The following is a 17,088-nucleotide window of genomic DNA, read 5'->3' as shown; positions in this document are numbered from 1 at the left end:
TATAACACTGGATAGTGGCAACACTCCCAAGGGAGGCTTGCCTGGCACCTTTATTACATATCTTTAGGCACCAGGTGAAAATATTCCTTTTCAACCAGGCTTTGGGCTGATTAACATCTTATACCTCTTTTTAATGTTTGTGGGGGGAGGTTATTGTTTTGGTTAGTTTTTGTTTTAATTATGTATTCTGTGTTTTTATCTTGTATTTTTTAATGTTGTGAAATGCTCTGAGATCTACGGGTGAAAGGTGGAATACAAATAAATAAATAAACATTATTACAGTTGCATTGTACTGTTCCTACATGGAATTCAAGGTTCTATATACATGAGTGATGTACCATGCACAGGGACTGATCAGATTCAGATCTGGGTTATGTACACATTACCAGCTTAAAATGTAGCAAGGTTGTTTTCTCAATTTGGATTGAAGCTGTTTTAGGGGGAAATGCATCAAAACACAGTATATCGTAAGAAACATCAGAATTGATACAGGACAGATTTCTGGGAAATAAATTGCTAGCAGGGTAGGAGTTTTGCTCCTCTAACCTGGGCATATTTCTTCCAATACCTGTGTTTGGGCCAATACAATGAATCTTACCTTCCCCAGTGGAGCATATCTATATTATTATTAGGACAGGTGACAAAGGCAGGAGTCTTACGGTTCAAAAACTTCCTGCCCCTTCCTTTCAGGTTGCCTTTTCCAGGCTGCAGTTCCCTTTCTCTAGAAAGTACAGGGAATGGATATCTAACTTTTCATCAGAGGGTGATTATTTTGACAACCTTCTAATCCAAATAACCACACTCTGTCAGCAAACATGTGTTAGAGACCAAAATTTATCGTATACATCAGGATCCTGAAAGCTTCGATACTGCCCCTCTGGTTACAATTAGGCAGGCATTTATGATGTAAACAATTTCCTAAATCCAAGGAAGTCCCAAAAATGGCTTGAATTCCTGCTTGAAGTTCATATTTTGTTTTCATTATTCTGCTGGATTTCTTCACTGGCCAGTTATGAAGGACAATCTGTCTGAAGGCCTCTTCCTAGAAGAATCATCATTGGAATTTGGACTTTCCCTCTCATACCTTTTAGAGCATGTTTGTTTATCCATCGTTCACTGCCTTTTCCTTCCTTCCTGTACAGTAAGAAATGTGTAGAGCTGACCTGAAACCTCCCAAATTCCATCAAAAGACACCACATTGGGTCTTGAACAAATTAGATTAGGTGGAGGGCCAATATAATTTCTTTGGAAGGTAGCAATTGAGTTGTCAGCATACTCATCCACTATCAGTAGCCTTGGATCTGAAGGGTTTAGATTAAGAATGGAAAAGAACTCATCTAAGCCCATCTCTTGATCATTCATATTGGTGCAAAAGCAGGTTTCTGAATTCAAGTTCCAATATTTATGGATGTCATTTAATTATTTAGTTACAGAATCTGAAAGGGGCTTGGCAAAATCAGACCTATCCCCATCTTGATGTACCTTCAAACCATCACTAACTTCAGTTTCTTTGCTGGTAGGTATTTTCTGCAGGGGCTAGTCAGAATTCCTGTCTCCACTAACCCAACCAGTGTACCAATTACAGCACACACAAGTTTTTCCCCCACATCTGTTTAGATAATAAACATTGTTCACATAAAAGTTCCCATGGTGAAGGAATTTTTTGTTGTGGTTGAGCCTACTAGGCAAAGATAGTGATTCTGCATTGTTCCCACAGTGAGGGAATTTCATTTTCTTTTGTGGCTGAGCCTACTATGCAAAGATAGTTATTCTGCATTGCTGAGGTTTCGTACAATGAAGAAAGCTGAGGTTGCCTATAGGCATATGTATCAGCTCCTAACAAGTCCAGATCAATTGACCACTTTGCTAAGATTTCATTAGAAGAACAAGTAGCAAAACCTCTAACTTGGGATAAGGCATATCCAGCTCAATTTCTTGCACACTTGCCATGTAAAGGACCAGGGCTATCTATACAAGACATATTAACTATATCTTGCTACAGTGTTGAAGCAATGATTCTTCAACATCAACTTCGTTGGACTGGTCATGTTGTGCGGATTCCTGATTATCGTCTTCCAAAGCAACTACTCTATTCCGAACTTTAAAATGGAAAGTGCAATGCTGGTGGTCAACAAAAGAGATTTAAAGACTGTCTCAAGGCAAATCTTTAAAAAATGTAGTATAAACACCAACAATTTGGAAACACTTGCCAGTGAGCGCTCCAACTGGAGAACAGCCTTTACCAAAGGTGTCATGGGGTTTGAAGACACTCAAACTCAGGACGCAAGGGAGAAACATGCTAAGAGGAAGGCACGCTTGGCAAATCCATGCTGTGATCTACTCCTGCCAGGAAACCAATGTCCCCACAGTGGAAGGACGTGTGGATCCAGTATTGGCATCCACAGTCACCTACAGACTCATTATTAAAAACCATGTTTATGGAAGACAATCTTACTCAGCTATGAGTGATCACCAAAGAAGAAGATCTTGCTACAATTTCTTTACAGTTATCTCTATCTCCCTTGCTCCTATTGCTGGGTTACAATTTCTGGACTAAATTTGGCAGTGAAGTTCTGGAGGATTTGTATAAAGCACTGCGGGTCCGTGCTTATGTGGTAACCATCTTAAAACTACAGAGTGTCCTTCGGGCAAGTTGGAGTGGGTAAGCATTCCTTATCAGCTAAATGCTGAGCCAAAGCAGCTGCACTCCCAGTGCTTGTCCGCCAATTAAAATATATGGCTTTCAAGCCCACGTAAAAGCAAAACAGATAATACAGATATGCTCCTTGTCTGTATGTTGCAATTAACACTGCTGAGCTAACTGACTTTAAAACTATTCAAAATAAAAACAAACCAAAACTAGGACAGTAGAGTTCCCATATTCTATACTTGTGGAAAACAAGACAACTTTCCTGCCCTACCCTCCTTCTCCTGGAGATTTTGCTGGACTCCATTTCACATGATTTTAACATGTGTCTACAAGCGCCACGTTCTGAAATGTTATATATTTATAAGACAAAGTTGACAAACTTCTGAATTGCAAGAAGTCTTCTTCAAACAGAAGTGCTAAAAGTCTGGCTACTATTGAGTTGCATGTATATTTAGGATAGCCATGCTGTGTCTCTGAGGTCACATACAGCTTGGAAGGTCCCATGTTAAATCCCTGGCATCTTTAGATAAGTCATATTAGGAAAGCCTAGAGAGCTGCTACCACTCAGGGTAGACCATGGGTGCTGGTGAACTACTTCCATAATTCCTGATCACTGAACATGCTGGTTGGGACTGATGGGAGTTGTAGTCCAAACGTCATCCAGAGCACGGAACCTTTATTTCTCCTGATGTTGTTGAACTACAACTGCTATCAGCTCAAGGGGCCAATGATTTAACTCAGTTTAATACAGCTTCCAATGTACTCATGAAGAGAGCAAATGACATGATTTCCAAGTCCCAAAGTGAGATATATGGCAAAACACTGCAGAGCAGAATGCCTTTGATTCAGAGTTCCATTCAGACAATCATAACTTTTCCCAATATACTCTTATATTTCCTCCTCACACTCCCAAGTCAATCAATATTTCACCACCACAGAGCATGCTCTAACCTCATTTTACTATTCTGGAGTGCTCCTTCAGGATATTTCTTTTATACTTGTGTAAACTCTATGTTTTTTCTAAGCTTACTAATACCTCACATGTGTGTTTGTCTGGGAGCAGTGCCATTCTGGTGTGTGAAGGTCCATATTGTAGAATGCTGTTATTAATATACAATGTAGCATACTGTGAGTTCATTGTGCTCTACAGCAACAAACAGCCAGCTTTCCTGCCCTAGTGGAATCATAGAATTGTAGGATTGGTTGACTCCAAGGGTCATCTAGTTGCCTTCTGTAGTAAACAAGAGTGAAATGATAATCATGCTTCCTTTTTAAAAATTCCTCATTAACTTTATTTCTCAGCATATATGCTGTTGTAAACAAAATCTGCCCTTTTTCCCTCACGGAGAAAGTGGGTTCCCTATCGGTAGGAGAAAATAACAGAGGCCAACCAGAGAATATTGAGAAGCAAAGCAGGAAAGAGGAGGAACCCAGAACAAATGTGTGCCAGCCCTTATACAGTGGTACCTTGGGTTAAGAACTTAATTCATTCTGGAGGTCCGTGATTAACCTGAAACTGTTCTTAACCTGAGGTACCACTTTAGCTAATGTGGCCTCCTGCTGGCGCCGTCGCGCGATTTCTGTTCTTATCCTGAAGCAAAGTTCTTAACCCAAGGTACTATTTCTGGGTTAGCAGAGTCTGTAACCTGAAGCGTATGTAACCCGAGGTACCACTGTATAGACTTTTGAAATTGCCCACCCTCAAACTCAAGACCACCCCCAGAAACATCATACATACATCACAGAAGGGGTGTAGCCCAAGACCACCACCCCAATACATCATACATAAATCACAGAAAGAGGTGGTCACCACTCCAGCAAAATCCTGTCTGGCAAAAAACCGTCAATGGTCACTGATTGGATCACACGGGCAGCCTGGCCATTCTTTTGTAATGATAAATACTTAATTCCTGAGCCAGGTCACAGGCTCACCCTATTCACACCTTAAATGTGCCCTTAAGGGCTGGATTTGTGAGCACAGAGACAATGAGGAGTTTTGTTTTTTTCATTTCCTCCCTCCTTGCAGAGAAACATTTGGTCAGTTTGGGAGAGTCAAAATGGTTTCAGGACTGTCTTCCTGTACTGTTTTGGACATGTGGTTTATATATTTATGTACGTGTTTGCCTTGTACATTTAATTTACATATTTGAGACCTTAAATTCTTGTAACAATGCACAGGTATGATCCACTGTGAAATGATTCCTTGCTCCACAAACTACACATAACAAAATATATTTTACCTAAATGTCCCCACTGTGGGAATTAAGACTCTACAGAATTATGTGGAAAAGAGCCCGGTTGTTTGACCCTTTAATTAGTTCTATTTTTACTCCTATAAAAACTACAGAAGACACTCCCTGTTTAAAGTTTAAATAACAAATAAGTTTTACTTAGTGCACTTGCAGGTTAAAACTCTGAGGCAAACAGCAGTGCAACACTTCAGCTGCTTTCACACAAAAGGCTGTTCATAACTGTCATAACTGTATCCACTGACATAACTTGCCTCAGATGTATGACATCACAGAGTTCTACTGCCCTTGTATTAACCCTTTGATTAGCATCTTGGATGCTTCCATCTCACCCCTCCCCGCCCCTAATGCAAATACGATCTGTACTTCAGGCTGATAATTATAAAAAAACGCAAGCCAGCAAGGAGGACGAAACTATCTACCAAGTCCAACTTCCCACTCGTCCTGCTCAGGATGATGCTATGTGCATTTATTATTTTATTATATTTTTAAAAATGTAGGTGAAAAGTGGAGGCGCACTTCACGTCGCTCCTCAACTGCAATAAAAAAAAAAGAAAGCATGGAGGCGTGGCGGGAACCGGGACCATCCCCTCAACCAATTTCTGTCCAGGAAATAAAGGGGGTGGGACACGCGCCTCCTCACCCTTTCCCCTGCAAAAAGGCAGAGAGGAGAGAGTGGTGAGACGGAGAGGTTGTTTCTCAAGGAGCTCCAGCTCCTCCGCTCGCGTGTGCGCGAGGCAACTCCGAAGCCAAGGAAGCCAGAGGGTTTGGGGCGCTGGGAAGGCGAGGCCAAGGAAGGACCAAGACCAGGAGGACGAAGAGTTGCTGCAAGCAGCAAGAACCAGGACCAGGGCAAGCGGCGTGGTTCGGGAGACCAGCCGACACACTTCGCCGGGGAGATGCAGCACTCCGGAGGCGGCAACCCCGCCTCTTCCCGCGAAGAAACATCACCAGAGCCTGGAGCGCGGGACTCCCCAACCACCCCGCCTGGGCACGAGAAGGACTCGCGCCCCCAGCGCCGTCAGCGACGCCGCCGCCGCCGCCGCCAGCAGCACCACCAGCAGCAGCAGCAGCAGCCGCCCGGCAACATGAGCACTTCCGGTAGGTCAGAGGGCAGGAGGAAAAGCGGGTGCCAGGTGGCCGGGGGGGGGGACGTTGGGGCGCGGGGCCTGGTCGGGGGCGAGCGGGTGAGTGAGAGAAATGGGGCAGGGTGTTCGGGACTGCCCCCCCCCCGCGGGCTCCGCACACACGGAGCGCGAGTTCCCCTTGCCGAAGAGCCCCCTCAGCCGCCTCTTTCGGAGCTTCCGGGCGGGGTTGGTCTCCCAGCATGCCGAGCGGCCGGATGTACCGCCATGTTTTGGGCTCCCTGCCTCTTGTGCCTATAGTATTGACAATAATAAGCGGCGCGGCGGCCTCCCTTGTTCGTTTCCCCCTCTCCCGGCCGCGAAGGAGGTGGCGGGGAAGCGAGAGGGAGAGGGAGCGGGAAAGGGAGCCCGGCTCCCCTCTCCGCCCCTCCTCGGGAGAGAGGTGATCTCGGGGAAAGGAGCGAGGCAGAGAGTGGAGGGGACCCTGGCCGCCTCCGGGAGCTGAGAAAGTGAGGGGACGGGCAGAGGCAGAGGTCCGCGGGAGTCCGGGGCAAGGTGGCCAGGCGGAGCTGCCCTTCCCCTCTCGGGGAGCCAGACGCCTTTTCTGAGAGATCGATCCGAGCGAGAAGGGGTGAAGGGAAGGCCGGCAAGGGCTTCCTTTCCTCCTGAGAGGGAAGAGAAGAGAAGCGAACCGGCTGGCAAGGAGGCACTTGTTCTGCCTGGACAGACGAGGCAGAGATCTTCCGCGACTTGCTCTTCCTACCTGTCCCACCAGAAGGATTTGATGCCCTTCAGCCTGCTCACCTCTGTGGTGTTCATGTTTCCCACAGGTTTCACTTCCCCCAACCCCTCAGCAGCAGCAGCTCAGGAGGTCAGACCTGCCACTGATGGTAGTAGTAGCAGCAGCAGCAGCAGTGGTGGCGGCGGTGGCGCCTCGTCTTCTTCCAAGAAAAGAAAGCTAAATAGTAATAGCAGCAGCACTGATAGAGAAGAGGTTGAATCCATCACCTCCTGCTCCTCCGTTCTTCCCAGAAATAACTCTTCCACATCCTCTATTGCTACTACTACTACCACGACCATCACCACCACCACCACCCCTGCCACCTCTGCCTCCTGTTCCTCCTCATCAGGAGTTGCCTCTTCCAACCATTACCTGCAGAAGAAGTTGCGCTTTGAGGACTCCTTGGATTATTTTGGACTTGATGCGAAGATGGCTGAAGAGTCTTCCTCCTCCTCTTCCTCCTCGTCACCTGCTGCCTCTTCTCAGCAGCACCACCAGCAGCAGCAGTTCAAAAACAAAAGCCTCTTAATTTCCTCAGCTGTGGGACACCACGCAAATGGCCTGACCAAAGCTGCCTCTTCCACTGTCTCCAGTTTTGCCAACAGTAAACCTGGGTCAGCCAAGAAGTTAGTGATCAAGAACTTTAAAGGTAACATGGTTATTTCATTCCTTATCTCTGAAATGTGTATCTACATAAAGAAGGATGGCACGTACTTTGCAGAAATCTTTGGTGTGTGGGATCATATTCACCACTCTGCCACGGAATCCCTTGTTAGAGGAAACCAGACCACTTACCAGGGATCCATTACAATTTTATCCCCAAGTGTAGTGCTTTCTTTTTTGCCAAACAGAAAAAGCGTCAGGTGTTCATTCATATAGCTGGTTTGAAAAAGATATGTTTTGTGGAGTTAACTCTCCCTGTAATTGGTCTTTGCAGAGGGGAGGGACAGGAATTTTTCATTCCTTCTCCAAAGGCTCTAAAAATGAAACCAGTCCCCCTCAACATATCCCCAGCTCTTCACTATACATCCATGCTCCGGTTTCCCCTTTCTTGCTGCAGTTCTCGAATTAAATGGAATGTGAAGCTTTTAAAAGTATGACAAAAAGATAGAATATTGAAGACAGACTATTTTTAAGTTGCAGCTTAGAAAAACTTAGATTGATGCATATGCTTCTGTTTCTTAAACATGTTTGTGAAATTACAGCTCTTTTCCATAATCATGTGTTTAGAGATTTTTAAACAAAGTTTTATGCTATTTCCTGCAGCTGCATGTGTGGATCCCTGCTCTGAAGTACTAGTATGCAGTGCTGGTACAGAACAGGGCAGAGCATCCTTGACCTCCTAAAATCATACACTGGGAGTTTTCATTAGAATGAGGTAGTAGCTATTTCATCCTTTCCTTATTCCTCAGTCAGTTTAGGATAAAATTGTAGGGATACTACAATCATTTCCACAAATATAATGTGAATCCTGTACAGTTGTTTGCCAGAGACATTCATCTTGGGTGGTAGGGAAGGAAATGAGAGGATCCTATCATTTCTGGAATTTTGTATTTTCTCGAGGCATGTGTGTCTCCATAGTTTGAGAACCTGTCAAATATTCCCTCTAATGTTTGGTTGAGTCCCAAGTAAAAAGCTTAAAATTATTCTTGTAATCCACATACATATATTTATTACATGGAGGAGGCTAGATGGAAAATGAGAGGAAGCCAAAGAATTTTGCCTGGACACTCAGGTTTTTAAAGCAGCATGTAATGTGGGTGTTAAATTAGGGTTGTAGCACTCCTTAGATAGAATGAGTTCTGTTTGGTTCTGGTTCTGAAAAGAAATTCCTATGCTCATAATGTGCTCAGAGGCACCCTGCTCTTTAATTCTAACTGCAAATCTTTTGCACTTGTCGCTGGTTGGCAGATCTTGGGAGTCTAATAAAAATAGTAGATCTGAGCAGTGGGAAGATTGCCCATTTTTAACCAAAAGTCTCAAAGTTAGGTACTGTAACTTCAAATGGGGTTAATTTGTTAATTTGTTGCAGTAAAAAGACAAAAAAGCCATGGGGGACCTGATGTACCAACCTTAAGTCTGTTGTTAGTTTTTTTAAAAAAATGTTTCTAATATTATGTTGCAACTGCTGCAACCCACCTTAGGGTGAATGGTGGATATAACATTCTCTAGTGAATTTTGATATCTGTATGCGTGGGGGGGGGGGGAGTTTATGGATATACACATACCAAGAATGATAAAGCAGGCTTTGATGTATTAATCTCTGGCTTTGAAGAGCTTCGTTATGTCTCTGAAAAAATATATTTTGTTTTTAAATATCTGTCTCAAAACATTTCTGCTTTCTAATCAAGTTAATTAACTTGCTTTTTTAAAGGAAGTATCTTACTTCAGGAAATGATAGAGTATATTGGCTGTTTCTTACTTCTAAGTACCTTCCATCACTCTATAAAAGAAAAACAATACAGATGGTCCTTATTTTTGTAATTATAAAAAATATTTTTATAATTTTGGCCTCACCACCATACACACATTCCTGTTTGTCTACCCTTAACATGCAGGTCAAGCTGTCTTTTGTTAAACCGTGTTTGCCTTTCCCAGACACTTTCCACTCATTTCTTTGCTTCTGACTGGTAAATGTGAATCTTGCATTTCCATTTCCTGACTCGTATACAAGTCCAGTTCTCACTGAGCATCCATTTGACTCTTTTTATGCTTCTTTTGGGCAAATGCCTCACTGACAAATTAATGGTACCAAGCATGTATGTATTGTGAAGAATCTGTATTTCTTTTCCTTTCCTTGCTGTATATATACTATTCTTGCCACAATTGAAGAGTGTAGAAATGTCTGTGGATGAGGATAGGAATACATCTTCAGCTGAAATGGTAGATCTAGAAAGGGAACATCATCTGCTAGCATATAAACTGTACTGCAAATCTGATGTTCAAGCCACACCACATGAGGAATATGCACAGTTCCTCAAGAGCTGCTTATTAGTAGCCCTGGCTACTAATCAGTTTGATCTTACATTATGTTGAAATGATGCTAAGTCAATAAGAACATTTGTATGGCTTGGTTTTCAAACTCCATACAAATGATATGCTTAAGGGGGCATTTTAAAATTGATCCATGAAACTAGCAGCACATGAGGAATGAATCTTATCTACTTCGTAAGTAGGATATAGTATTTAGAACGTGGTAAGATAAAAGCCAGTACCTTGAATCCTGCCTTGAAGACTTGCATATTGGAATACTTGTGCTCCTTGTGATATTTCCGTTTCATGAGACAGGCATTGTCTGTATACTGAAGATTCTGAAAAATAATCAAGAAAGCTTTGCACACAATACATTACAGCAGCTGATTTTTTAAAACATAAATGCTTTTTAGTTCTGAATTACGGGAGCAGGGATAGGCAATCGAAGGCAATCTAGTTTTGTACTGGTCAACTATTGCTTAATAGAACTGTCAAGTTCAGTAGCAAAGTCCCCATGATCTGCAATCCATTTGGTAAAGGTAAAGGAACCCCTGACCATTAGGTCCAGTCGTGGCCGACTCTGGGGTTGCGGTGCTCATCTCACTTTATTGGCCGAGGGAGCTGGCGTACAGCTTCTGGGTCATGTGGCCAGCATGACTAAGCCGATTCTGGCGAACCAGAGCAGAGCATGGAAACGCTGGAGTGGGTACCTATTTATCTGCTTGCACTTTGACGTGCTTTCAAACTGTTAGGAGCAGGGACCGAGCAACAGGAGCTCACCCCATCGCAGGGATTCAAACCGCCGACCTTCTGATCGGCAAGTCCTAGGCTCTGTGGTTTAACCCACAGCGCCACCCGCATCCCGCAATCCATTTGACTCATCCCGAATTCAACCATTTCACCATTCTGATGGGTCAGTTTAGCAGAGATCTGTATTGTTCAGAGACAATGTCTAGTTTTCATTTGTTTACTTGCAAGTCACTATTGTGACCTGGCTACTGATGGGGCAGAAACTGGTATGTTGAGCATCTCCTAGAGGGATTATTTGTATGTAAGCATAAGTACAAATGCTTCCTTGATTATGAGTTTTGACAAAGAAGTAAATCTTGTGGGTCACTATTGAAAGCTCACTAAATCGCCTTTGGTCTGCTCCAGAAAGGCTGTTCTTATGTTCTTAAATTATATATTTGCTGTAAAAGACACTAATTTTTAATATCTTGCAGATAAACCTAAACTGCCTGAAAATTACACAGATGAAACCTGGCAAAAACTGAAGGAAGCTGTAGAAGCTATTCAGAACAGTACTTCAATTAAGTACAACTTAGAAGAGCTCTATCAGGTAAGTGTCAAAACTTGTAGCATTCAATAACATAGGTAAAGCCGTACTAGACTGTAAACATCCCTGAGGTTTTTAGCCCACTTTCTAGGGCCTCAAACTATCTGGGTTTGAAGTGTGGATAAGGACCCATAATTACTCAGTGAAGACCAGGTTGGACTGATGGTACTTCAGAAAACTAACGAGAGCTCCTTCACAAATTCATCAAGCCAGATATACTTTTTCCACCAACACAGTAAAATATTCAGATGTTCATCTGAATTGCTTTTTTCTGGTACATTCACTATGGCTCAGGCACTCTAGAATTTGTAGTGGCTCTTCAACAAAACAGTGAAGACTGGTCACAATTTTAGGTGTCCGGCACTTCAGAGAGGGACAAACTACAGTTTGAAGTACATCTTCAGGAGTACTATGCTGGCGTGACCAAAGATTCTCTGGATAGATAGGATGATAAGCTTCACAGGGAAACAAAGGTTCTGCTTATTGCTGGGACGACAACTTCCATCTCAGTTTGTTTCTTGTTCCTAGTGTGCTGACACAGACCTATGTGAGGCTGAAACATTGCAGGCAGGGAGGCTCTTTTAACATGAAATTGAAGTAGAACTTCCCCAGTTTTTTGATATTTATTAGTAATATATGTATATATTATATATTGCACACTTGTTTAAAATACAGTGGTACCTCGGGTTAAGTACTTAATTCGTTCCGGAGGTCCATTCTTAACCTGAAACTGTTCTTAACCTGAAGCACCACTTTAGCTTATGGGGCCTCCTGCTGCCGCGCTGCCGGAGCACGATTTCTGTTCTCATCCTGAGGCAAAGTTCTTAACCTGAGGTAATATTTCTGGGTTAGCGGAGTCTGTAACCTGAAGCATATGTAACCCGAGGTACCACTGTATCAAGATGGTGTTCGGCACATATAATAGAACATAAAAAATACCATAAAACATTAAGAGGAATTGTTGGTGCTTGCAGAAATATGAGGTCATCCACCTCTCTGCAGCACTCAAAATACTTTTAATGCTAGTGGGAATGTAAATTAGTATACTACCATTAGTTTACTCTTCAAATGAGTAAAGTTAAAGTAATCTGAAAAAGCTAGAAAGGCAAGTTGTCATAAGTAGATCCAAGTTACAGTATCGCTAAAAGTGGGGAACTTAAGTTGCTTACTGACTTTTTTATTTGGTATTTACCTACTTCTAGAGAAGCAGGAAGCAATGATGAAATGTTTCAAACTCCAGCCTCAAATACTTGAACACCTGGGATTTTGCTTGTTTTTATAGGAAGCACACTTAAGATATCAAAAGACATAACTTCAGTAGTCCCTTTTACTACAAATGCTTGGTATATTCTTTTCTTTGTTGCCTTAAAAGTAACAGATTCCCTTACCTTAAAGAAGCAGCATTTACCATATTTTTCGCTCTATAGGACACACCTTGTTTTAGAGGGGGAGAACAAGAAAAAAAAATCCCCCTCTCTGCTCAGCGCCCCTTCAGCGAAGCGGCAGGAGAAACGGAGCTCCTTCCATTTCTCCTCCCGCTTCGCTGAAGGGGCGCTGCGCAGCTCTCCCTCTCCTGAAGCCAGGAGAGTCTTACTCTCCTGGCTTCAGCAAAAGGAACCCGCTGCGCTCCGGAGGCTTCAGGCGGAGTCTTGCTCTCCCAGCTTCAGCATAAGGAACCCGAAGCCTCTGGAGCACGGAGGGAGCGCTCCCTCTGTACTTTGGAGGCTTCACGTTGCTATCGCTGAAGCCAAGGAGCCTGCATTCTCTCCATAGGACGCACACACATTTTCCCTTAATTTTTGGAGGAAAAGTGTGTCCTAAAGAGTGAAAAATACGGTATATGCAGAGTTAAGCATTTGTATCATTTTCTTGTATATTTTACAGGATTACCTCATCTTCTTTATCACTTACCATCCCTTCTTCCCTATCTGTTCCTATATTATTTTGAATGCATGTTTTTTCTCTCTCACTTTAGTTTTGCCAGTTAACTGTTGAGTTTTCTGTAGAACCACAGTATTTCACAGACCCACTAAGCCTTTGCTTAAGACTTTATAATCTGATTATGTGTGCTTCTATGGAATTACTTTGCATCTTCACTGATTTTTGGAAAGATAACCTTTACTTTGGGTTTTGTGAATGTCAAAGCAAAGATTCTTAATCTGCATGCAGTTTGTATTCAGTTTGTTCAATACCTGTCTTTCAAAGGTCTTCTTAATGTAGAGTATTCTGTAGCTATTCCGGTTAATAACTGTGTAGGATTTTGAATCTTTGAAACTACTATTTGGATATCACTTGTTAAGTGTACTTTTTATCCAAGGGGGGTGTTGAATTGTTTCTTAAATTATCACTATTATCACTATTAAGAAGTGAACATTATTCCATAGGATAGTATAATCAAAAGACTGAAAAATAATGACTGAAAACATTGGCTATTTGATGTTGCTATTTTAAAATGGGGGGTGGGAAGAATCTTGTTAGAGTGCTTCTTGTTGCATCGCTGTTTAGGACAAAAGTTCCTAACATTTAAAATATAAAAACAACACTCAGTTATTATTATTAATATTTTTTTAACTAGTTTTTTACCCACAAAGTTCTCAAAGTGAGTTACAAGATTAGATACAGCAGATAAAAGCAATAAAAGCCAGAAAATGTAAAACAATGTATAGTGCAAAATACAGAAAATGCTAACACAGTAACATACGAATAAGTCCTATTATTTGTGATACAAATTTGATACACATACGTCTCCTGACATAACTTTCAAATGGAGTAAAGTCCAAATTTTACAGTTGCATAGTTGGAGTTGGAATGGCCTTGAGCAGGCAGCCCTTGCTTCTAAGAGCTGTTGTTCTAATTGGCTTGTGGGAATCTCTCTGGCCTCAGAAGACAAAACTAGATTTAATTGGCTTAAGTTACAAGAAGGTAGATTTTGGTTGAACATTCGGAGAAACATCTTAATGGTTGGATAAATTCAACCATAGAACCAATTACAAGATAGGCTTTCCATTGTTGAAACCCTGCAGGCACTGGCTGGGCAGGCCAGCATCTTCCAACAGGGTTGGGAGAGAATGCTGCCAGTCAGTGTAGATGCTACTGTGCTGGATGGGCCAGTGATCTCACTATATACAAGACTGCTACCTATGTTCCTCTGGATTTTCTGCCTCAAGCAGGGAATGGGACTACGTGGCCTACGAAAACTGTGTCAACTCTTGAATTCACATAGGTAGAATACTGTACTAGGTTGATTAACATATATTCCAAGCTTTGCGGCTGATGGGAGAACCTTCAACATCTTTTCTCCTTGGGAGTCCCTTAAAAGAAATAGTAACTAGAAATTGAGTTGTAGGCATACCACGCAAATTGTCTTGTGGCTTATCTCCATGTTTCTCTTACCTCTTACTTTGAGAAGGGTGTCTTGCTACGTTATTGATAATGTTAATGCATTGTGCTTTCTGGCACACAGCAATTACTGAGAATTAATTATCAAAGCATTCAATTGGCATTCTGCTTTATTATTTATTTATAGCATTTGTACCCTGCTCTTTAGCCAAAAAGGCCTCTAAAATGACTTACATAAAATCAAAACAAGACACTCTTTACCTACAGGTTTACAATCTGAGAAAACAACCAAACAAACCCCACAACACACAAGGGGGAAAGGATGGAAGAGGAAAATAAAAATAAAAACTCTGGCACCAATTTCTAGACTGTTTTTCCTATATACCTGTCGGCACAGTTCAGAGGCAGATGGTGCCTGATGCTGGGCTTCCAGCAGAGCCAATGGACTGACCCTGCTTACTCTCCCATTGAGGCAGTCTGGTGGAATGGCTTCCCCCAGAAGACAGTTTAGGGAGAGGAGGCTTGATGGGTCTAGTCAGTGTGTCACAGCAGAGCCTGTGTAATGAGCTCCGCTTCTTAGCTGTACATTAGGAAATAATGGTTATTTAGCAGAGTAATTGACTACCTCCGGAGGTAGCAGGTCTCCTTTTGCTGGAGTTTTTAAGGCAAGAATTGGGTGGTCATCTGTTAGAGATGCAGGAGTTTCATCTTGTATTGTAGATCCTTCGCTGAAGAGGGGCTTGGACTAGATAACCGCTCTTTCTAACACATTCCATAGACGAGCCTTGTGGAAGATAGTGAAAAGCTCATTTAAGGGTTATTTGGGGATAAACTTGCATGTTTTCAACCAGTACTTCTGACATCTTAGGGTAAGATATCCTAGTATATTTTTATATGTATGTTCTGTGGAAATCTGTCAGCCTCCTAAGGTTAAGGCCTTAGGGGACCCCTCTCTAGTATGTGTTCAAAGTGATCTCTCAGCTAGCACCAGATATTTTTACAGCAAAGTAACTGTATTTTCTATTGACACTATTCGTTTGCATCTATTTTTAACATGTGTTAAAAAATAGTAATATAAGTTGCTGGTGATGTGAATACTTGATAAAACTTCTGCTAAAGAGCAGCTGCCCGGTAAATGTAGCCAATTCCAAATGTGCATTTTAATGCATGATTATGTATGCCACAGAACAAGATATTTTTCTCCCACATTCCTCAAAAAGATTCTTACGAGTATTGTTTTGATCAGCAATATACTCCTTAGTGCACTACTTCCCCTGCTGGCAAAAATCTTTGTAAAGCAACACTAGATTATTTGAGTCTCCCACTTCTTCAAACCCCCTTAGTAGAGCTTTGAGGTGAACTTATTCATACCAGTCCCCTTCTCTCAAATGTGCTAAATTTCAGATTAGTGAATAAATTTGGATCTCCTTTTCCAAGATTTGTCTGAATTTAGTCCATAATAATTTATTTAAACTTCTTCATCAGTAGACCTGGTGCTTTTGCAGAAGAAGGGAACAAGTGACATAAACAAAAGAAAGATTTCTGTCCTGAAGTCCTTACAATAACTATGCTTTAACATGGAGAGGGCGAGAGGTTAGAATTAATATGAGCAAATACAACTAACATGTACATAGACTTTGTTTTAGTTGATGAGGGTACTTAGCATTTATAGACAATGTTCACAGAGGTAGCTATATTACTGTTGCAGCAAAACAAAAGAATCTTGTAGACTCTTGAAGGCTTGAAAATGTATTATGGTATAATATTTCTGGTCCACAAAAGATTATGCCACAATAAATTTGCTAGCCTTTAAGGCTAACAAAGGGATTATCTGATCCATAATCCCTGACCATTGGCCATGCTGATGTGGATGAAGTCCAACATCTGGAGGGTCACATGTTCATGTTTCAGTGTGTTTCAAGGCTTCTTGTAGTATTTACATAGTGTAGTTGAAGTGTTCATAAGTGCTTTGTGTTCTTATTTGATGAGTATTGTCTCCATATACCAGCAAACAACTGAAATGACATTTGAATAATTTTAAAATACAGCACCTAAAATAAAACACAACAAATATATTCCTTGTGGTTTCAACAGCCAGTAAAACAGTAAATTCTAGCAGGCTTCAATAGTAACACCCAGCAGATATTTGTTGCATGGAAGCATAACCATATTTACTTTGAAGTAAATTCCGTTGCGGAAAATGCAGTTTAAGTAAAGGTGAAGGGACCCTTGACCATTAGGTCCAGTCGTGACTGACTCTGGGGTTGCGGCGCTCATCTCACTTTACTGGCCGAGGGAGCCAGCGTACAGCTTCCGGGTCATGTGGCCAGCATGACTAAACCGCTTCTGGCGAACCAGAGCAGGGCACAGAAACGCCGTTTACCTTCCCACCAGAGCGGTACCTATTTATCTACTTGCACTTTGATGTGCTTTCGAACTGCTAGGTTGGCAGGAGCAGGGACTGAGCAACGGGAGGTCACCCCGTCGCGGAAATTCAAACCGCTGACCTTCTGATCGGCAAGTCCTAGGCTCTGTGGTTTAACCCATAGTGCCACCCGCGTCCCTCAAAATGCAGTTTACTTACTAGTAAATGTTCTTAAAATTGCAGCGTTGGTTTTAGAGTAGCGTACAAATAATTTTATGTTTGAACTATAATTGTGAATCTTTGCTAAGCA

General features: G+C 42.1%; 1 protein-coding gene across 2 annotated transcripts in view; it reads left to right on the top strand.

Moving 5' to 3' along the window:
* Window positions 1–5,508: 5,508 nt before the first annotated feature.
* Window positions 5,509–17,088, top strand: part of CUL4B (cullin 4B) — a 30,347-nt gene continuing 18,767 nt past the window's right edge. Inside the window, exons 1-3 of one of the 2 annotated variants that reach the window (XM_081847941.1) lie at window positions 5,509–6,000; window positions 6,815–7,414; window positions 10,962–11,077. In XM_081847941.1, the coding sequence (XP_081704067.1) occupies window positions 5,799–6,000; window positions 6,815–7,414; window positions 10,962–11,077 (918 nt within the window). In that variant the 5' untranslated portion in view covers window positions 5,509–5,798. The remainder of the gene's footprint in view (window positions 6,001–6,814; window positions 7,415–10,961; window positions 11,078–17,088) is intronic. The other variant, XM_081847940.1, reaches the window with a different exon arrangement.

This window comes from Podarcis erhardii (assembly GCF_964252035.2).
Source record: "Podarcis erhardii genome assembly, chromosome: Z".
Taxonomy (NCBI): Eukaryota; Metazoa; Chordata; class Lepidosauria; order Squamata; family Lacertidae; genus Podarcis; species Podarcis erhardii.
This window is presented reverse-complemented; position numbering and strand designations above follow the sequence as displayed.